This window comes from Alternaria ethzedia, assembly GCF_023757985.1.
Source record: "Alternaria ethzedia strain BMP 0044 chromosome Unknown scaffold_2, whole genome shotgun sequence".
In the NCBI taxonomy this organism is placed as follows: Eukaryota; Fungi; Ascomycota; class Dothideomycetes; order Pleosporales; family Pleosporaceae; genus Alternaria; species Alternaria ethzedia.
In genome coordinates this window covers 645881-666377 of record NW_026056195.1, presented here as the reverse complement: position 1 = coordinate 666377, position 20497 = coordinate 645881, and the positions used below count along the sequence as shown (strand labels likewise).

Here is a 20497-nt window from a genome sequence, read left to right as displayed (position 1 = left end):
CCGCTGTAATTCTCGTATCTCCAATCGAGGATGTATAGTATCGATACCCAGTCCACGAACGCCAAGAATAGGATGTATTGAATTCGTTTGTCGTGTTTTAACACCCTTTCTTGGTACGGCAGTTGAGTTGGCTGGGGCATACAACATGAAAACGCAAATAAACAACCAGAGCGCTCTGGCGAGCATCCTGAAAGCCACCAAGTATTGGCTAACGCAAGAAGCAAAGTGAGTTGTCGAGAGCGCGGACACGCTTGCGAGAGAACAGCATCAAGCTCTAAGGAATCTGAGATGAGCAGAAGACGGGTTTCCGGAAATGGCACAACGAAACAAATTATGAGCTGATTCTACATTAACAGTGTCGACGTTGTACACGCTGCTCATCTGCTTATTCTTTATCGTGCATATGTAGCTAAGCGCGATATGCTTACACTGGTGACCAAGCCTGTGTAGTACTCGACGCGTAAGGACAGAGTCGTGACAGAAAGATTGATTGGTACAAACCCAAGAAGCACGCAAAGTGCTAAATATAGTGTATAATCTCGAGCATTGGACGTTAATACAGGGCAGTTCCATAATGACACGAGCTTGGTATGGGAACAAGAAGACACTGCATCAATATATCAGAGCATTAGGTGTTCACACTGTACACGTCCTGTATGGCAAGCAGCTTCGCGATCAGAGTCTCTGCAATATGCTCGCATCTAGACAGCGAAATTAGTCATATTGTCCTGGTTTGTTGATGCGGCGTTAGATGGCTGCGGGTTAGCTGTACACCACGCTAGTCGTGACCTCAACACCGCCATGTTGCGACACATTGCTGACGACCCAGACCACATTGGCCAAACACAACGTTGCACCTTCCTATTCAAGTTTCGGTGTGGCTTCAGCCATAAACTGAGTTGCAAACTTAGCAAGAGAATATCGCCTCTAGAATTGTGTATATGAAACCTTTCAGGCTGATAGTAAGCCGTGGATATGCAAAGAGACGCCGTCGACTCCAAGTCATACAAAACGTAATAGTACAGCCACTAGAATAGTACTCAACACACCAGGACACCGGCTAGTCCAGCTTCAATCCATATTCGCGTACGCATACTATGCGTGGTCACCCTCACCAGTCTCGTCGTGATGCATTTCAGTCCCGTGAAAAGCATCGCCGAACGCCGAATCATCGACAAGGTCCAAGCCCAGGTTGTCATCGTGTCCATAGTCGGCCAGAGCGTCTCCAGCACTGTCAATGTTGTCGAAGCTTCCAAAGTCGGCGGTGTCGAACATGCTGCCTGCATCAGCGTCGATGTTGGATTGAGGCATCCCACCGACGTTGTTCGGGCGCTGGTTGCTGCTCATGTTTGGCTGCTGGACACCGCCGGCTGGCTGTTGGGCATTGCCTGACTGGTCGTTCATCGTCCAGTCATCAGTCTTGTCTCCTGCACCCGCCATGCCGGACATTTCTACATCCAGATCCAAAAGATCGGCTCCTACATCAAGGCTTGTATCCTGTTGATCGAATGCCGACGACTGGTTCATGTTGCCGTGTGGTACATTGGGTGTACCGGTGGCGGACTGCGATTGACTCGGTGGTTGCGATAGTCTAGGCAAGGACATGTTGCCGATAGGTGTGCCAGAAAGTGATCCCGACCCATATTGATCCAAGAGGTTCGCGGCAGAGTTATCTTCCATTGAGCCCTGGTTGTTCATGCCATTCGATGTGCCGTTCGCTTGCTGTTGGGCTCCGTTGCCGTTCATCTGCGCTTTTGGAGGTGAGGGTTGTTGTACTTCAATAAAACCACCCTTGTCTACACAGACAACCGCCTTCTTCTCATCAAACTTAACACCCAGCGACTTCTCCAAATCTTGTACAACTCCTTCGACCGGGTTTGCGTCATCACCGTCGCTCTCGGTGGAGCGAGATAGATCTCGTAGTCGGCGTTCGGCTTTGATGTAGGTCCTGGTGCGCTTCAACTGTGCCACCTTCTTCGCGTGCTCGGCCTTCATCTTGTCAATTTCAGCCTGCTCGTTCTTCGTGTACTCTGCTACGCGCTTCTCGAAGTCCTTGAGTTGGTCTGCGTCCAGCTTGTAGTAGTTTTTGATTTGGTAGTTGTCCTTTCCTGGCTCCACATTCTCAGCTCCAGGGACGTCCAAGATGCCAGCAGTAAGCGGAGCAAGCTCGCCCATGAGGCCTAGGCCTAGATCAATCGGCGCGATCTTTCCAACAGCGTACGGCGATGAGAAGATCTCCTCCATCCACTCGTGATGCTGCTTGTAGCGCGACAAGCTGATCTCGCGCGGAGTGAGGAAATCGAAAGCATCTTGTGTCGCGTTCTCCTCCTCTTCGAGAGTGTTGTCCGGCGCAAGCGCGCCTGCAGCGGGTTGACGGGGTTGAGGTTGTGTCGGCAAGCGCTGGCGTTTGGCTGGCGGAGGTTGTGCAGGATATTGCCTGCCTGGGTACATGGGGTTGTAGCCCTGTGGCTGAGGGCCTCTCATCGCCTGGTGTCCAAACTCGACTTTTGGCCAATTCGCCTGGTCGACTAGCATGAATTCCTTGCGCATCAACGGTCCGGCTTGCTGGAGTTGAGCGCGCATCTGGAACTGAGCCTGGACCTCTCGTGGGACGGGTATTTGGGCGGCGGGCATTCTGCTTTGTGGATCTGCGGGCTTGTAGTGTACAAGCCAGAGATTGGGATCGATGTTTCCAGGACCTGCGGCGATTCGATAGCGATGGCGCGCGTGTACGGCATATGGTTCGCCGGGGTAGTGGTAGCCACTGTTGTGGACAAGGACTTGGAGAGTCTATAGGGTGTTAGGCATTGCGCGCAAATGACGCCTTGGTATACATACGTATCCGCGCACGTTCATATCGTATGCGGTCTCAGCATCAGCCCAAACCATGCCGTCCGAGGCGAACATGGTGCCCATGCGCGGGGGCTGCCATGTGAGGATGACAGTGCCATCTTGGGGAGGGGCGGCAAGGTAGGTCCACGCGACGGGGGACGTGTCGCGCACGATCTGCGGGCCTTTGATGAGGTACTCGAGGGCTTGCGGAGCTTGGAGGCCCGGCAGAGTAGGGAAGCGGTACGAGGATATCAGGTGCACATGGGGAAGGAGGTGGTTCGGCACCTGCGCACTCGGGTCGGGGGCATGGTAGGCTTGGTTCATGCCGTACATGATGGCGGAGATGATGCGACGGGATTGCCGCGTCGGTCGGGTCGGTTTGGGTGGTGATGCAGCGGGCGCGAAAGCTGGGGTTGGTTGATGTCTGGAATCTTTGGCGCGTTGGGACCGCGCGACTGCCAAGATGTCGTCGTAAGCGGTTAGTGCGGTACTCGGCTCCTACGAACACATGTTCAGCTACGATCATGGTGTACACAAAGGTGCTATTTTTCTGTATGTTAGTGAAAGGTTTATGGCGTATAGTTCCAGCGGGAACTTCCTTCGTACGCATTAATCAGCATCGTCGAGGATGTTCCCCTTTGCAGCCGGCCCTGAGCACCTGAAAGATCCTACCTAGGTATTTCAACCTTCCTGTATCATCGGAGCGCTGAAGTCAGCCTTGAGCACTATGTCTATGGTCTTGTATTGGAAGTATTCTTGCATAATGCTCCGGTGTTGACCTTTACCTGGGTACTCATTCTGCACAGTTGTGGAAGGGTGATTTCGAAGGTTCAATACCAACACTAAAATCAACCAACTATCGGGCATTGATGATACGTCACTATGAATTACGCAGTGCCATGGTGTAGTCATATACAGCAAAACTGGATGCAAGGAGGGTAGGGAGGCCTTCTCTTGCGAAGCCGTTGCATCCTTCCCCTCAACCTACCAATATCTGGACGTTGAACCTCTGCACTGAGCCTACCTGACACCTAATGTGACGTACCTATCACAGGGGCACTATGAGCTTCTCTTGTATGCGAGTAACTGTACAAGTCTTTAGCAAAGGGATAAGACACTGCCCCATAAGTGATGAAGAGAAGGAGTGAAACATTCGCGTGAATTACGTGTCCCAATGAAAGATGCACTTTGACTGGCGGCATAATTTGCGAGTCAGCCCCACAAACTTGCATGGTGTTTTCGGCGAGAACGGCTAAGTCGATTGAGTGGGGGTAAAATGTCACTGGCACGTAACACGAATTTTTATCAAGCCTCGCTCACTCAGGGCGTCGAGCCGCAATATAAGGATATAAACGTTACAATTTGGCGACTTTTCATCAATCACCGATCACCGATCACCGCTCATCGCCCGTTTGGGCGACGGTGAAATCAGCGGTCCTCTTGGCAAAAGAGCAAAACCGGGCTTGTGGTTTAGTGGTATAATACTCCCTTAGCATGGGAGTGGTCCAGGGTTCGATTCCCTGCAAGTCCATCTTTTTGCGCTGCTCTATAGCCCAATAGATGGGTGGGCGCAGGAGAGAGTGGTGAAGACTTGGGATTTTTTGCGTTTTTTTGGTAAGAGGGGCAGTACGACTCATCATTCCACGTAGATGATGCAGCTTCTTTGCTCATAAATTCACCTCTGTGCTCATGTCTGCTGCCATAGTTTGACCATGTTCTTCTTTGGTAATTATTTTAGGGATTTTGGGCGTGTGGTGGTCGCAGGCAGCGTTGGAGATTCCTCATCTCGACCAGCCCTTCCATGGCTTGGTAAAAGCACTGCGACAACAGCTGCGTCTTAACAGCATGACAGATCAGTGTAGTGCATCAGTTTTGAGCACATGCAACAAGAGTGTGTAGACTTCAACATAATTACGACACTCCTACTTAGCAAACAACCCCATAGATCTAATTTTGAGTCTCTCCGCAGCTCCGAATCAGGGAAGATGTGATTGTACACACCCCTGTGCAACAAAGTACGATCTCGCAAAGACGGTCTTGGTTCACCCTTCGCTCGTAGCAATTGCTAACCCTATTCGACCCTATGTCTGGAGGCATTAATCGCTATATGATCTGACGAACCCAGTGACGGGTCCGTGTTCAAAGCTTTATTAATGCTACATATGCCGCTCAACGAAGGAGATGAAGACGCATCCTCAGCATCGCCAGCCGTACGCGAACGAAATTAGTAATTTGGATCATAGTCGTACACACCAGAAGGTTCCTTGAAGAGGAAGTCAAGCATGCCACGATGCATCTCTGTCTTCTCACTCAATCTCGGGTTTCTCGGCTCCACACCCACATTCAAAAGCACCAAACCCCACTCTATCGCATGCCGTAACGTGTCAAGACTTATCATGTTAGGGGTACCTTCAATTTCCGCATGTGTGGCTTCCTCTCCATTCTCCTCTGCTGCTTCACTAGCGACTATCCTAGCAACATTTTTAGCGATGGGCACAACCACATCGCGCAGTGTTTCAAGCACTGTCCTTTTGTTATCGCGCTTGAGCGTCTCCGATGGATCCTGTTCGTTGTCGTTGTCGTACCTATAGACGTATGCTTCTGGGGATGTACGTTTGCGAATACAGGTGGAAAGATAGCGCCAAGCGTGTAGTTGGGGCAGATTTGCTCGGAATTTCACTATAGACTCGGGTTTCCAGTCGTTGATGATCTGGTCCACCGAACTTAGAGCATCGCGGTCTGCTGCGCCTGATACAGGATATCTGGATTTGGATTTCCAATCGTTGATGACCTTTGCCAACTCATCTTTAAAGGCGCCAGCGTCGTCCGTCTTGCGCCGTTTCCGTGGTGGTTCAACGGTCTGACCGAGAGCAAACTGTGCCCAAGTATCGCTCTCTTCTGGGGTATACGCGAGTTTGAAGTCGTCGACAATGGTGCCTTCTGGCTTCTTTATCTCATCGCCGTACATGCGGTCCAATCTGGCCAATTGATCATCGATGACTTTTCGCAATTTCTCTAGACTTGGGCGACCATCCGGGTCATATCGCAGACATTCCGAGACAACCTCGCACAGACCGACACTGTATTCTTTGGGAAGCTCGCTCAGGCGTCTTGGAAAGATCCCTTCCTTCTGGCTGACATTTCCTTTCTTGAGTTCATCATTATACACCCAAGTTTTGCATCTCTCATCGGCTTCGTCATAGAAGTCAGTACCTTTGTTATGAGCGACCATAAGTGCCCAGGTTGTCATAGCTAGACTCCAGATATCCGACTTCTCCGAGACAGTCCATCTTTCCGGGAACCAATCCAATTCCTTGAGCGCGGAATGCTCTCGTTCCTGTTGAAAGATGAGTATTGAGAGCACGAGGAGATACAGATAACTTACTGGGGGCTGCATGCCAGGCGTACCGTCGTATCTTCTCTCGTCTGTACCCTTCTCACAGGCAATGTCAAAATCAGAAACAACAATGTTAGGATATGCAGGGTACTTGGTATTAGCGGCCTGCAGGAATATGTTCGCATCCTTGATATCGGAGTGCACAATTGCCCGCCATGTCTCTTCTTGGTCTTCGGGTGCTGCATTCGGTGATGAGCAGGTACCATCCCGCAACGCCAGTAGTGCCTCAGTCACTTGGCTGAGAAAGTACCAAATGAAGTGCTCGGGCACAGGTCTCTCTTCTTTCTTATGCCCGTCGTGGATGCGTGCGAGAGTCCCCAGTTCAGCAAACGACGTGTATATGTTGTACAGATGTCCTTCTAAAACCTGGTTTCCTGTATGAGTACGGAGTGTTTTGGTAGATTTCCGGTGACTGTGGCCACAATATGGTATCATATGCGAACAATTGAGGGTACTGATTATCTGGTTCATATGAATCTCGTCCTCGGCGTCCTTCTTCTCTTTGTCTGATATTGCTTCCAGACATTTGACCGTGACGCGCTAGTGATAGGTTAGCACAGCTACCTGGCTATGTTTGTTAACCTTGACTCACATCCTCGATGACGCCAGTGCTGTTGGTTCGAACACATAAGTAGACGGACTTGCGAGGCATTGATCCCTGGCTAAAACGCCGCTTGCCATCCTCGAGCCGAGTCTGGTGCAAAGTCATTGCAAACTTCCAACGACCGTCGTCATGACTGTAGAAGTCTTTTCTCTGGCCTGCCGTAGGGCCCAAGAAGTGTTTGCGTTTAGGGTCATTCTGAAGGAAAAAGTTAGGCGACCGCTCACCGCTCGAGGCTTCCGATGATGCCACTGACGCATCATCGTTGTTGTCAGGCTGCGGTAATCCAGTTGGTACTGCTACTGCTACTACTGGAGGCGCTGGGTTAGGAGGAGCGGCTGGTGGAAGGGCTGGAGCAACAGCGCCTGGCGCAACTGCCATCGCCGCAGGTTGTCGGCCGTTATCTGTCTTGCCCAGCCAATGATTCCTCCTTGCGGTCCACAGCCTGTCGATACTCCCCCCTGTGTTTCTTCCGCGAAGATCTTTTCTCCGGTTAGCGATGACCTTCCGCATAAACGAAAGGAACGCGTTCCTCGTCCTGTTGTTGGTAAATCCATCATAGAGTGCTGCATCATCGACATCTATGCTGAAGTATGTGTCAAAACCGTTAATGTTGTCTTCCACCCGAGGGCGCCGAGCGTTCGCCATTGCACGTAGAACGTGCTGAGTGCCTTGGAACGTTACGGGGTATTATGTGAGGAGTTGCAAAACAGATTGCGCAAGCCTGCGCTCAAGTGAAATCGCATTTCCATTTCGACAAATAACGTCAAAGCCTCTTGTACTGCTTTGTTGATGGCCGTGAGGTGCTGGTTTGATGCGAAGACAATGGAATTGGGGGTGCGGAAGCAAGAAAGAACTCTAGGGGTCTTTACTTAGTAAGACGCTTTGTCGCATTTGGCAAGAGTTTCTGTTCAGAAGTAACCTTTAACTTTTGTTTCTCATGCAATTGATTTCGTTACCCTTTTAGCGTTCATATCTCCTGCTTCCACTCCTTGTTAAACGCCCGCCCAATAACCATTCTCCTCACCTCACTCGTTCCAGCACCGATCTCATACAACTTGGCATCCCTAAGTATCCTACCAACGGGCACTTCGTTCATGTATCCCATGCCGCCCATCAACTGCACGGCATCAGCCGCGACCTCGCTCGCCCTCTCTGCCGCATACAGGATGGCGCCTGCGCAGTCTTGTGTCTTGATATCGGGACTAGCATGCGACTCATCCACAGCGCGGGCAACACTGCATGTGAACGCCTGACTAGCACGATATTTCGTGTACATATCCGCCAGCTTCCCCTGCACAAGCTGATTATGCGCGATCGGCGTACCGAACTGCTTCCGCTGGTGTGTGTAAGGAAGGACGTTATCAAGCGAGGCCTGCATGAGACCCAGCGGTCCCGCTGAGAGTACAAGGCGTTCGAGATCCAGGCCCTCCATCAAGACGCGGACGCCGCGGTTGATCTCGCCGAGGACATTTTCCTTGGGGACGAAGACGTTCTCGAAGACAAGTTCGCCAGTGTTGGAGCCGCGCATACCCAGCTTGTCTAGTTTGTTCGCGACGCTAAAGCCGGGGGTGGAGGTCTCGAGGATGAAGGCTGTGATGCCCTTGGAGGCGGCATTGGGTTCGGTTTTGGCGTAGACGACTATTACGTGTGCGTCTGGGCCCTGTAGATGTCTTGTTAGCACATCTCCCTAGCAGTCTCATATATGAGCATAACAGGGAACGTACGTTTGTAATCCACATCTTGGTGCCATTAAGCAGATACCCACCATCCACCTCCTTCGCCGTACTCTTCATACTAACAACATCACTCCCAGCACTATGCTCGCTCATAGCCAGCCCACCAATCTTCTCCCCACTGATCAAACCAGGCAGGTATTTCTTCTTCTGCTCTGCATTCCCGTTCAACATCAACTGGTTGACGCACAATTGGCTGTGTGCCGCGTAACTCAGTCCTATGCTTCCGCTCGCCCGCGACAGCTCCTCCATGACGACACAGTGGGCTTGGTAGCCCATTGCCAGTCCGCCGAACTCCTCATCCGCGGTTATGCCTAGGAAACCCGCCTCGCCGAACTTCTGCCACATTTCGTTGGGGAACTCATTTTGTTTGTCTGTGCGAGCGGCGACGTCTTCGGGGATCTCGCGTTGGGCGAAGTCGCGGACTGAGTCGCGGAGCTCGTCGAGGTCGGATTGCGAGGGGGGTGTGAAGGCTTTGGGGTGCTTGGTCGATGCGTGGCGGACTGTTGTGGAGGAGATGGCGGCGCGAGGGACGCGTGTTTGCCGGATGCTGCGTGTGAAGAGGCGGGGGGCTAGGGAGGCCATTTTGACTGTGATGTAAACTGGAAATTGAAAGTTTAGAGGAAACTTGTCAAGAAAAGTGGTGAGATGTCTGACAATACCGTCTTGGGAGTTCGGTTTGCGACGGCTGATGGACCGAGGCACCTTCCTAACTGATGGATTGCGGAGGACCAGGGTCCGGGGAAGAGGGAAGCGGCGTAATTCCGCTCTCCCTTCCCATCTATCAACAAGCCTCTACACCTCCAACAAGCCCTCAAAGGTCCTTGACACGCTTCATCGCCCTGTCATTACACTCCCCCACATCCAGCGCGACCAGAAACCTACTCACAGCATTATACGCCGCAACCGTCGCCGTCAACTCCACAACCATGGTATCCTCCAACACGCCCTTGACCATCTCCGCAACCATATCTTCCACCTGCACACCCACAGTCATCTGATCCGTATAAACCATAACCGCATACTCCTCCTTACTGAACCCCAACAGCCCCTCCCTCTCCACCATCCCATGTTTTGTAACAGGTAAATCAAAGATAGTCTGAAGTACTTCTTTGGATACGCCTGCTTTCAATGCTAGAGCGGCATGCACGTCCCACTCGTGGACTGCGTGGTTTAGTACTGCGATGCGGCTTATGGCTAGCTCTTTGAGATTGGCTGGTAAGCTGGTTTGCGTGCGGATTGCGCCGATGAATGAGTTCCAGCCGTCTGCTACCGCGGGGTTATGTAGGAGCGCAAGGTCGAGTGGGATGAGGGGGCGCGGCTTTCGTCGCTCGGCGATGCGCTCGTAGACTGGGCGGGCTTCTTCATTTGGGGGCTCGCTTGGGGCGTAGGGGACGCGCATCTTGAATGTAGTTGTAGAGCTGAAGGGTCGTAAGTGGATGGTGTGTGGGATGAGTCGAGTCTGAGAGCGGACGGTTGCTAGGTATGGGCGGAGGAACATTGGATGCGAGGAAGCAAGGAAAGAGGGAGATTATATATCATTCTTGTGCATATGCAGGGACTATCACGGATATACTTTCCGGTATACGGAATAGCAAGGCATGGCACTGGTGAGCAATGCTAGTTGTTCAGATAAAATTGAGTAAATCAGGTTTTTGAAAGATCATTCGATCAAAGATTCATTCATGCGTAGTTTTCCAAAGATCCCACTGTATGAAATATATACATGTTCAACACCACAAAAGACGAACTAATCTACAGTCTGCTCTGTTCATCAAAGACATTCGGTAACCTAGGGATACCTTCCAATCTAGTTGTCTTCTTACCCGCTGGCGCAAGTGTAACATTGTATGTCAAGTCGAGCTTCGCCTTGGGGTCCTTGCTAGGCTCAAAGTCTAGCAGCAGGTCGTCCTTGACGGCAAAGACAGTGTCGTTCGTGACCCATTGGTCGTCACGGGGGTATAATTGTGTGATGAGCGGCTTGTAGTTCTCGGCTGAGACCATGAGATGAATGTGTGCGGGACGGAAGGGGTGGCGGTCGAGTGTCTTGAAGAGTTGGCCAGCGGCGCCTGTTGTGTGTTAGTCGTGCTCATACAGTCTCTTTAGAGGATGACATACCATCGGTAGGCAGCGAGTACGCTGTTGGCTTGTAGCAGTAGTACCAGTACTCGCCCTTCTCGTTTGTGGTGAACTTTCCGCGCAGGTTGTTGGGCTCCTGGTTCTCGGGATCTTGGAAATCGTACTTTCCGTTTGCGCTCGCTTGCCAGATGTCGATGACGGCGTTGGGGATGCCCTTCTTGGTGTCGAGATCCATGACTACACCGTGCATGAGAGTTGTCTGGCCATCAGGATGCGGGTTCCGGATGATGGTGTCGCCGAGGTCACGGAATGGCGAGTGTGGTGACCAGAAGGGGCCGAGGATTGTGGAGGAGGTGGGTGTCTCGCCAGACTCGTTGATGTGCTTGTGTGCGATCTCGTCGACCAATCTGTATTCATGTCAGCTTGGGCTCTGAATTTATACAGGCTCAACAACTTACGATTCTACACCTAGCACATCTGAAATACGATGCGCCTCGTTCCTGGTGGCTGTTGTGGTCTTGCCAATGGAGTTCACAAATCGCACGCCCTCAAACCACTCCTCGTTGGTAAGCTCGACCTCGCGAATGAAGTCGTGAAGATGTCTGATCAGCTTGCCCATGACAAAACGCGTCCGGTCTGGCACATTTGGTCCAATAGCGTTGATGACGGCGTCGGTGAAGTTAGGGTCGAAGCGGTGCGAGCCATTTTCCTGAACCTCAGGCGCTGTCTGTGTGTTTGGGTCCATTTTGGATGTGTAGGTATATAGGGAATCAAGGTACAAAGGGTATCAAAGGGCTGGTGAAGGGGAGTAGTACGGAATAGACATCATGCCTGGGAGGCATGAGCTTAATAAATAGTAACTGAATTCTACCGCCCGCAGCCAACCGAACCGATACCGTTGACAATGGCCGTCTCTCTAGCCGCGGATCAGGCGAGACCTTGTCAGAGCTGTCTGGCGGCATGCTGTACCGGCTTTCAAACGTACTATGAGCGCGAGGAGCTACAGTGCCGAAGGCTGCGCCAGGTCGCGACGGCTGCCCCGCCTCGCGCTGGGCGGGTTGGCGAATTAAAAGGGAGCCGATGTGGAAGAAGTCTTACCCGGCCTTTTTCCCTCGCGATTTAGCGTCATCAGCACTAATTCCCCGCCTTCGGCGCAGACCCCGGAAGTCTAGAGACGCGACGCGATGGCTGAATTATTGCAAGGCGGAGGGAGTATTCGGCATACATCCCAGAGTGACAGCTTTTGCTGCGAGCTGTTTGTTTACACCAAAGACACGTTCCGTACAAGGAAGCAACCACCAACATGGTCAAGCATCACCTCATGATCGGCACTTGGACGCCGCCAGGTGTGATCATCACAGTCGCATTCGATGATGAAACATTGAAGCTGGAGTTGGTGAAGAAGACGGAGATCCCAGAGGATGAGCCCATAAGCTGGATGGCTTTCGACGTATGCGCGCAATTTCTGGACCTCGATGCGACCAACGATTGCTAATGACTAGGATAACAGCACAAGAGAAAGAACATCTACGGTGCTTCTATGAAGAAATGGAGCTCGCACGAGGTCAAGAGCCCGAGTGAGATTGTACACACAGGAAGCTTTCCCATGGGCGGACATCGTAAGCGACACAACATCAACACAGGTTGCTGTTACTGACAAGTTCCACAGCCAAAGCGAATGATGCCGACACCAAGACGCGTGCGATCTTCCTCCTTCCCGCCCAGAAGCCACCGTATGCCGTATACTGCAACCCTTTCTACGACTATGCTGGCTACGGCAACATCTTCTCAGTCAACCCGGAAGGTCACATCAAAGAGAACATCCAGAACTTCGAGTATTGCGAAAAGACTGCCATCCACGGTATGGTCTTCGACGCCTCAGAGACACATCTCTACAGCGCGGACATGTGGGCCAATCGGGTCTGGTGCCATAAGAAGATAGATGACGAGGGAAGGCTTGAAACAGTAGGCTTCACTGAGGCACCTGCTCCGAAAGACCATCCAAGATGGGTAGAGATGCATCCGTCGGGCAACTATCTATATGCCTTGATGGAGGGAGGGAATCGGTTGTGCGAGTACGTGATTGATCCGCAAACCAAGCTGCCTGTCTATACCCATAAGACGTACCCATTGATCCCACCTGGCAAGTCAACCTCCTACTCCCGACCCTGCCAGTAGCTAACTATATCTCTCAGGTATCCCCAATGCAACCACTATGTACCGCTCCGACGTTTGCTTCCTCACCAAATCTTCAAACTACCTCTTCGCGACCTCTCGATCCAACTCCTTCTCCCTCACCGGTTACATTGCAGCATTCAAGATCGCTCCCTCAGGCGCCATTGAGCGACAAATCTGCCTCAATCCTACACCGACGTCTGGCGGCCATTCGAATGCAGTATCGCCGTGTCCTTGGTCCGACGAGTGGTTGGCCCTGACAGATGACGAGAAGGGTGGCGTGGAGATATATAGATGGCAGGATGAATTTCTAGCAAGAGTTGCGAGATTGGAGATTGGTGAGAAAGGCTTTGGTATGAATGCTATTTGGTACGACTAGATCGATACACAATACTTGGGCATAGAGGATCCGTGGGTAGCATCAAGAGAAATAGCATCACGAAGCTACCTAGGTAGCATGATTTCTGGTGTGGGTGAGTCTGCATGCATTGATGGTCCTCCACGTCCCGAAGCGTAGCGTACACGCGTGGCAGCGGCGGGTCTGTGTTCAGTCTCGGAAGAATGAGGGGCAGCGGTACCGCCGTCGCCCGAACTAACGCCAGCCGGCAGATGCCATCGGGGGAGCTCTTCTTTCCCCAACTTCGTCATGGCCTGCACGAGATAATTGGAGTAGTATAGTCGCAACCATCGAATCTAATCGTTTTCCAATCTTCCATTTCCACCCAGTCGTCTCTCATCTACTTGCGACACTTACACTGAAGGTTACAGCTACCCACACAACAGATACAATGGCAGCCAAATCAACACCAGGCATTTTGTACGTGACGATGCAGCCCAAGGAGGGCTTGCCTGAAGCACAGTTTCACGATTGGTAAGTTGACCCCTCCGCAGTCGCATCCTTGCCACTTCACGATCACACCTGACACTCTTCCCTCCAAGGTACCAGAACGAACACGGCCCCAATCGTCTGCGCCTCCCCTTTTGCAACAATGGCTTCCGCTATCGCGCCACGGATCTCGAGAGCGCGCCTGGGTCTAAGGACAAGCCAGAATGGATGGCCATCTACGATTTCGACGAACTCGAGTGGCTCACTAGGGAACCGTACACGAAGCTTCGAAGCGCACCGGTGCAATCGCAACGAGAACGCGATACTATGAAGCAGATCTTTGTCGACAGGCGATCTTACGATCTACTCGGGGAATGGAAGGGTGGAGACTTCAAGGACCTGCAGAAAGTAGAAAACGAGGGAGAGAAGAACGTGATGATAGCCGTGAGCTTCGCACTACACGAGGGCGCAGACAAGGAAGAGGAGCTGAAGAAGTGGTACGACCAGGAACACGTACCTCTTCTCCAGAAGGTGCCAGGCTGGAGGAGGACAAGGAGATTCGTAACATCATACCTAGATCTGGAGAGCGAACACAAGACCGAGAAAGAGTACCTCGCGCTGCACGAGTACGCGCCCCAGAATGGGCTAGGAGGACCAGAGTTCAAGGCTGCTACTACGACGGAGTGGTGCGATAAGATCTACAAGGATGTCGTAAAAGACAGGAAGAGGAGGGTGTACGATCTCTACTACACCTTTGGTGCTGCACAGCGCGACCTCCAAAGTCTGGCGAGTAAAGACACAGTACCAGCAGAAAGTTCAGAAGGCATGGTCAAGACGCATCCTGCGCACACCACACCGGAGAAGCGACCAGTAATCGAGAGCTTCGTCACAACAAAAGACGGCGTGCAACTGCCGTACCGTCTCGAAGGCTCCAGCGATCCCAATGCGCCTCTTCTCGTGCTCTCAAACAGTATACTCGTCGACTACGGCATCTGGGACGACTTCGTAGCCGAGTTCACAAAAGCCACAAACAACAAGTACCGCGTCCTCCGATACAGCACCCGAGGCCGCAACACGCTTCCCTCGAACTCTACATCACCTGTCACAGTCCACACGCTTACAGACGACGTCATCGCCCTCCTCGACGCCCTCCGCGTCAAGGAAGCCTCCATCGTCGGCGTCTCTCTCGGCGGCGCAACAGCACTCAACGCAGGCCTCTCCTACCCAGACCGCATCTCCGCCTTCATAGGCTGCGACACCAACGCCTTCGCACCCCCCTCTAACGCCAACGCCTGGAACGAACGCGTCGCCGTCGCCGAGAAAGAAGGTCTGACCGCCTCATCCGGCGAACCCATCGTCGGCGAAGAACTCGCAGAAGTGACAGTGCGCCGCTGGTTCGTCAAAGAGTCCTACGACGATGCGGAGCTAGCAAAGAAGATCCAGCGCGTCAAGGACATGGTTAAGACGAATTCGTTGGCTGGATTTAGAGATTCGGTCAAGGCGCTGCATCAGTATGATATTAGGGAGAAGATGGCGGGGTATAAGGGGAAAGGCGCGTTTTTGGTGGGTGCGGGGGATGGTGTGCTGCCTAAGACTATGAAGGAGAATATGGCGGATAAGTTGGGGAGTGGGGTTGAGCTTAAGGTTGTGGATGGGGCGGGTCATTTGCCTATGGTGGAGAGGCCGGCGGAGGTTGCGCAGTTTGTTGCGAAGTTTTTGGAGGGTTAGAGATGTGCATTTCGATAAGTAGAGGATCGTGACAAATACTCATCTATCTCTATCTCAAGTTAGCTGGGGGCTTTTGCTTATTGGGATCCTCACCTGGGCAACGCCGACTAACCGTGAAAAGATTAGCTCAGTAGAACCACCGAGAAATGAAACTTATATCCTCGCCTTCCGAGGTCGCGGACCCGCCATCTCCGCATCCTCTTTCCACCACTGCATTCTTCGTTTAAGACCTTTTTATTCAATTCCAGATCAGTAACAAACTTGTTCTGTCATTGGCCCCAGCCATTAGCCAACAAGACCTATTGCAGGTACTGAGGCTTTGGAAGCTACAATGTCGAATCGCGTCCGAAATGGCCGTATCGGCAAACGAAAGTCTCCCGAAAAGAAGCACAACCCGAATCTTACTCAACTATACTTCTTCAAACCCACTGCGGACAACCGGCGTTTACGCCCTTTCAACAAGACGCCTTACAAGCTTGACTTCTCCGTTCATCAGGGCCTCACCCTCGACGAGGTGGCCTGCAGGAGAGTGGGTGGCCCTGAATTTATCATCTGGGATATCCTTGGCGGAACTTTCGATTTGGCCAGTCGTCCTGACCTTGTTATCGCCCTACGCTCGCTTCCTCATATCTGGTACATAGATGAGAACTTCATGAATATCGATAGAGGGCTCGCCAGACGAGGCTTTAAAAAGGAGATCATTCCCGGATCGCACTATAAGATCTCCTGGCGTAGCGATCCCAGTCAGGTGAAATTGTCGGCTGACAAGACACCATTCGACCACTTTATAGAGATGAAATCGCCTCACGATGTAGAGGACTGGACAATGAGGCAAGAGGAGGTTAGTTTCAATGCGGAGCCCCTCGCTACTCTGCTACCTCGGGCAGCGAATACGGAACAGGGAAGGGCCTGGGATGTATATCCGATACGTCTGTCTTTTTATGGAGTGCCAGTTCGACTTGAACGCCTGTTCATTGATGATCCAGAGAAGAAAGCCACCTATCTCACTATTTCACCCGCCGGTATCACTACAAGCCCAAGCGGTCATCCTCTGAGACGACAACGATGCTTCCTTTATGTCACTATGAAGCTCGATGAGGAGGGAAAAGAGGAGGGCTGGGCAGAAAAGATGCTGGGCCTACCATTCCACTTCTCCGGGGCTTTATACAGCACCGACACCGTCGACTTGGTGGAGACTCGTTTTGAGAAAGTTGACGACGAGGCTGTCATCAAGAAAGGCCTCCGCTTCGAGTTAAGGGGCACTGTTGACAGCATCGACGAAGCCAAAATAACCGTCAAGCCAGATTGGTTGGATCGCCGAGCTTTGGAAAATGAAGACAACCGGGAAACTATGCACGTGATCTTGCAGAAGGATGTTGAAGTACCAGTGGTTGGGGATAAGTATCTGATTAAAGGCATCATTCCGCCACCTGTTCACGATCAGTGGGGGAGTAGATTCGATTTGGAGGATGGCAAGCTACCGGATGGAGTCTGGAAGGCATTTGCTTTTGATCGCATCATCGAGTAAACTGTTGTCATTATGCTCGGTGCACAATTTTAGAGAGATAGCTGTGCTCGCCTTTGTCAATGCCATCGTCGCAACTGTTTAGTAGTGAAGTTGCGGACGACATCGAGTCTTTGTTCCACGTTTCGCATCCATGAAGCCTGTGTCCATCCATGAGCCGACCGGCACCGCTTTCATATGATCAACTCTTACTCATACGAGACAAAGACGATCCCTGTGTGAGACTGTTTGGCCGATGACTCTACAAAGCTAAGACCTTGTCTATGCCGCCTTCCTATACAAGCACCGCTCTTTCGCAAACATTCTACTTCTAAAAAATCAAAGTGTTCTTCTCAAACGCAGCTGGAAATGTCAGACCGGATCCAGCACGGCCGCATCGAGAAGTCTCCGGGCAAATCACGTCAGTATGACCAGTCGTTTCTAAAGAAAGTATTTTCACGACACAATCAAGGGTATACTTTCCACCCCACGGACGAGAACAGGCGTACATTTCCCGAAAACAAGGATCGATATTTTTTCGACTTTGGCAGCTGGCGTGGCTCCTCGATTAAAGACCTCGCCCATGACTGGGATGGAGAGAGCTTTCTGGCTAACTTTGTGCTTGGCGAGAAGTTCGATTTGGAAGGTCGACCCAGCCTCATCACGGCTCTCCGTTCGTTGGATGTCAATTATTACTGCGATGATTGGAAAGTTGGAACAAAGGTACTAGAACGGGGATTTACGCGGACCTTGAGAAAGGGCTCTCACTTCTACTTTAGCAGTCTCGCAGAACATTCCAGAGTACTGCTGTCTTGTGATGAGACGAAGTATGATCAGTTCATCCATGTAACTTATCCGCCGCCTGAGCATTGGACAAGAGAAAAGACTCCTTCATTTGGGGGCGGCGTAAAGATGCCTGATGTGACTCTAGAAACGGCCACATTCGAGGAAACACTGTTTAGTGAGCTCAATCAGGCTGAGCGAGAAGAGTTGGCGCAATTCCCGATACACCTCTCTTTCCACGGCATGCCTATCAGGCTAGAGCGGCTGTTCATCGACAGCCCAGACAAGAAAGCGACATACCTGACTATAGCACCGTTCGGCTTCAAGAGCAGCTCAAGTAAGCGACATCCCCATTATCTCACAATGCGTCTCGACGAAGAAGGCCAAGATGAGGATTGGGCTGAGAAACTTCTCGGTTTACCCCATCACTTCTTAGGCGCCTACGTCAACAGCGAAACGGAAGATCTTACGTGTGCCCATATCAAGCCTATACAGGCGAACGAAATTGAAGCTGGGTTTCGCTTTGAAGTCCGTGGAAACGTTGTGAAATCGGAAAAAGGCTTTACTCATGTCGAACCAGATTGGGAGGGCATTCGGTATTATCGGTATGCATCTGGAATATGTGTATCACTCAAGAGTCTTTTTCCGAGATGCTCGCAAGAAGAATTGGATCTTCAAGTTGGACCAAATCACATTCGTGGGATAATTACGCGGTGGGATAACCGGGGATTTAGTTGTAGGGAAGATCGTCTCGAGCATGCGGTATGGAGACGCTGTGCTTCCGAACTGGAGAAAACAAAATGAGATCGAACTCTTGTAGCGCACTGAGATATCATCATTACCGTATCAATATCAATACTTACCTTCCAAACTACCCTCTACCCTCTATCCTCCCTGCCATCCAACCAGCTCGTGCAATTCACACACCTCTTCGCCTTCTCACTAATATACTTCCTACAAAACCGACATTTAACCTGCTTCTTGACGATGTTATCCCCACTCCCCCTCGAATACGCCAGTGCCACGACCCAAAGCGCCAACGCAACGACCAGGAACCTGACAATCTTGTCCAAGAACTCGCCGTAAGCTAGCACCACAGCGCCGTCATCGACAGCCTGCTTAGGGGTGTTGTAGCCGTTGGAGATGGTGGTGTTGTAGTTGGGTCCGGATTGCAGGATGGCGAACTTGGCGTCGAGGTTGCGGGAGAGGAAGGGGAGGAGCGAGATTATGGGGAGGATGATGGAGGAGACGAGGGAGTTTGCGACGGCGGTGAAGGCGGCTGCGAGGCTGGGTTGTGAGTTAGTATGGCTTATGTGGATTTTGTCTTGTTAGATGGAAGTGACATACATCAGTCCAACGGCTACTTCGAGCACGTTGTCGCGTAGGGCGAAGTTGCTGAAGCTATCCCAGGCACTGGCGGTTCGCCTTCGGATCCCCTGTTCTGCATCGCGGAGGGTTTGGTGTGTGTCTTCGTCTAAGCGCGGCATGATGGTGCTGTAGGATGTTAGAGATGGTAGGGTAGGATGTCACGGTGGGTAAGGATGTGGTGCATGGGTGGTGAAAGCTGGAGTCGCGTCTCAGGTGACGACGTCATGCCGGCCGACGCGTAGTGCGCGCACCTAGGTAACCTTGGAAGGTTCGCACTAAGCACGCGCATCAGGCTTGTACGAGCACAAGCACGGTCACATTGGCATCTTTGAAGCATACAATTGCCATCGGATATGTTCAGCAGCGTTAACTGTAATGAACATCCCCCCTTCGTTGGTAGTTGTGGCGATATGATCATCTCCACTTCAACGCCTCCCGAAACCCAGTCTACTCCACGCGTAAGCTTCCCCAGGCTGTGGTCCACTTAGCGAGACGCCAGATAGATCGGCTTTCCTTATTATCATTGCCCTGCGTCGCAGACAGCCAGGCGGCTGCAGCGCTGCGCACGACATATCCAGATCCTCCGACATGACGACGTCTTGCACATCATGCCATGCACACGGCGAACACCACATCCTTCACGATCTCGATCGCGAACAGGCGTCGCACACCCAACCTCACATTTATCTTATCCAGCCACCAATCCGCGCCGTGGGTCTCCGAATACCGACCCCACAGAGTCGGCCCTTCTACACAGGAAGCCACTCTCCTCCCGAAGACAGGCCACATGCCCAACCCACACCCCACCCCACCGTCGTAACGAGGAAACCACCAAAAAAGATTTAGACCCCGCCTGTCGCAATCACAATCACGCCAGGCAGCCTCATGATTCAGTACCATCGTCAACTATGCCGACCCCGGATCAAAGCACTCCGCCGCCTATCTCGCGCCGCGTGACCCTGTGCGGCACGCCATAGTAAGATCGCCGTCCTATCTGTAAGGGTCAAAAGGGTACATCGTCCAAAACGCAGGGTCTTGCCATCCGAAGCGGATGGAAAAGCGTGGACATGACAAGTGGTCACGATACATCAGGTCATGTTGTATCAACTTTGGGAAAGGTAAGCTGTGTACATGTGTAGATCTCTTCGCGTAAAGCACACCAAAAAAAGATGCGCGGTGCAAAATACCCTTTTTCTGCGATAATGTCGGCACGCTGCGCTTCGTGAATGGAGGAAGTGAGGGGTAAAGAATCCGAAAACGTGGTTGGTGAAGCTGATGGATATATGCCGGTAAATGTTTCTTGGGCACACTTGCTCATGCAACATGCGCAGTGCACGAGGCTGCATGCAAGATACAGAACAAAGCGGTATGGCTAGTCCTTGTTGGAGTAATGGCAGACGAAAATCACGACTTGGTCTGCTGCAGGCAATCGTGAGGCTGAACGGAAGACGAGGAAGAAAAAAAATTG

At 51.8% G+C, this 20497-nt stretch overlaps 10 protein-coding genes and 1 non-coding gene across 11 annotated transcripts; 5 read left to right on the top strand and 6 right to left on the bottom strand.

Moving 5' to 3' along the window:
- Positions 1-1095: 1095 nt before the first annotated feature.
- Positions 1096-3165, bottom strand: J4E87_001026 (uncharacterized protein; the record flags this gene model as incomplete). Its single annotated transcript, XM_049372675.1, has 2 exons — positions 1096-2790; positions 2839-3165. The coding sequence occupies 2 exons, from the start codon at positions 3163-3165 to the stop codon at positions 1096-1098; spliced, it is 2022 nt and encodes a 673-aa protein (XP_049237333.1).
- A 1126-nt stretch (positions 3166-4291) lies between these two features.
- On the top strand, positions 4292-4363 carry J4E87_001025. The gene has a single exon. It is a non-coding gene; the product is annotated as a tRNA-Ala (tRNA).
- A 693-nt stretch (positions 4364-5056) lies between these two features.
- On the bottom strand, positions 5057-7478 carry J4E87_001024 (uncharacterized protein; the record flags this gene model as incomplete). The annotated part of the gene is made up of 3 exons (XM_049372674.1): positions 5057-6169; positions 6218-6769; positions 6822-7478. 3 exons carry the CDS (start codon positions 7476-7478, stop codon positions 5057-5059), a joined length of 2322 nt encoding a protein of 773 aa, XP_049237332.1.
- A 322-nt stretch (positions 7479-7800) lies between these two features.
- Positions 7801-9151, bottom strand: J4E87_001023 (uncharacterized protein; the record flags this gene model as incomplete). The annotated part of the gene is made up of 2 exons (XM_049372673.1): positions 7801-8493; positions 8558-9151. The coding sequence occupies 2 exons, from the start codon at positions 9149-9151 to the stop codon at positions 7801-7803; spliced, it is 1287 nt and encodes a 428-aa protein (XP_049237331.1).
- Positions 9152-9380: 229 nt separating this feature from the next.
- On the bottom strand, positions 9381-10067 carry J4E87_001022 (uncharacterized protein; the record flags this gene model as incomplete). The annotated part of the gene is made up of 1 exon (XM_049372672.1): positions 9381-10067. One exon carries the CDS (start codon positions 10065-10067, stop codon positions 9381-9383), a length of 687 nt encoding a protein of 228 aa, XP_049237330.1.
- Positions 10068-10321: 254 nt separating this feature from the next.
- J4E87_001021 (uncharacterized protein) lies at positions 10322-11390 on the bottom strand (the record flags this gene model as incomplete). The annotated part of the gene is made up of 3 exons (XM_049372671.1): positions 10322-10635; positions 10685-11052; positions 11104-11390. 3 exons carry the CDS (start codon positions 11388-11390, stop codon positions 10322-10324), a joined length of 969 nt encoding a protein of 322 aa, XP_049237329.1.
- A 558-nt stretch (positions 11391-11948) lies between these two features.
- J4E87_001020 (uncharacterized protein) lies at positions 11949-13199 on the top strand (the record flags this gene model as incomplete). The annotated part of the gene is made up of 4 exons (XM_049372670.1): positions 11949-12095; positions 12156-12264; positions 12315-12788; positions 12841-13199. 4 exons carry the CDS (start codon positions 11949-11951, stop codon positions 13197-13199), a joined length of 1089 nt encoding a protein of 362 aa, XP_049237328.1.
- Positions 13200-13608: 409 nt separating this feature from the next.
- J4E87_001019 (uncharacterized protein) lies at positions 13609-15374 on the top strand (the record flags this gene model as incomplete). Its single annotated transcript, XM_049372669.1, has 2 exons — positions 13609-13691; positions 13760-15374. The coding sequence occupies 2 exons, from the start codon at positions 13609-13611 to the stop codon at positions 15372-15374; spliced, it is 1698 nt and encodes a 565-aa protein (XP_049237327.1).
- A 331-nt stretch (positions 15375-15705) lies between these two features.
- On the top strand, positions 15706-16902 carry J4E87_001018 (uncharacterized protein; the record flags this gene model as incomplete). Its single annotated transcript, XM_049372668.1, has 1 exon — positions 15706-16902. The coding sequence occupies one exon, from the start codon at positions 15706-15708 to the stop codon at positions 16900-16902; it is 1197 nt and encodes a 398-aa protein (XP_049237326.1).
- An 888-nt stretch (positions 16903-17790) lies between these two features.
- Positions 17791-18367, top strand: J4E87_001017 (uncharacterized protein; the record flags this gene model as incomplete). Its single annotated transcript, XM_049372667.1, has 2 exons — positions 17791-18189; positions 18242-18367. 2 exons carry the CDS (start codon positions 17791-17793, stop codon positions 18365-18367), a joined length of 525 nt encoding a protein of 174 aa, XP_049237325.1.
- A 172-nt stretch (positions 18368-18539) lies between these two features.
- On the bottom strand, positions 18540-19255 carry J4E87_001016 (uncharacterized protein; the record flags this gene model as incomplete). Its single annotated transcript, XM_049372666.1, has 3 exons — positions 18540-18948; positions 19009-19155; positions 19251-19255. The coding sequence occupies 3 exons, from the start codon at positions 19253-19255 to the stop codon at positions 18540-18542; spliced, it is 561 nt and encodes a 186-aa protein (XP_049237324.1).
- Positions 19256-20497: the final 1242 nt, after the last annotated feature.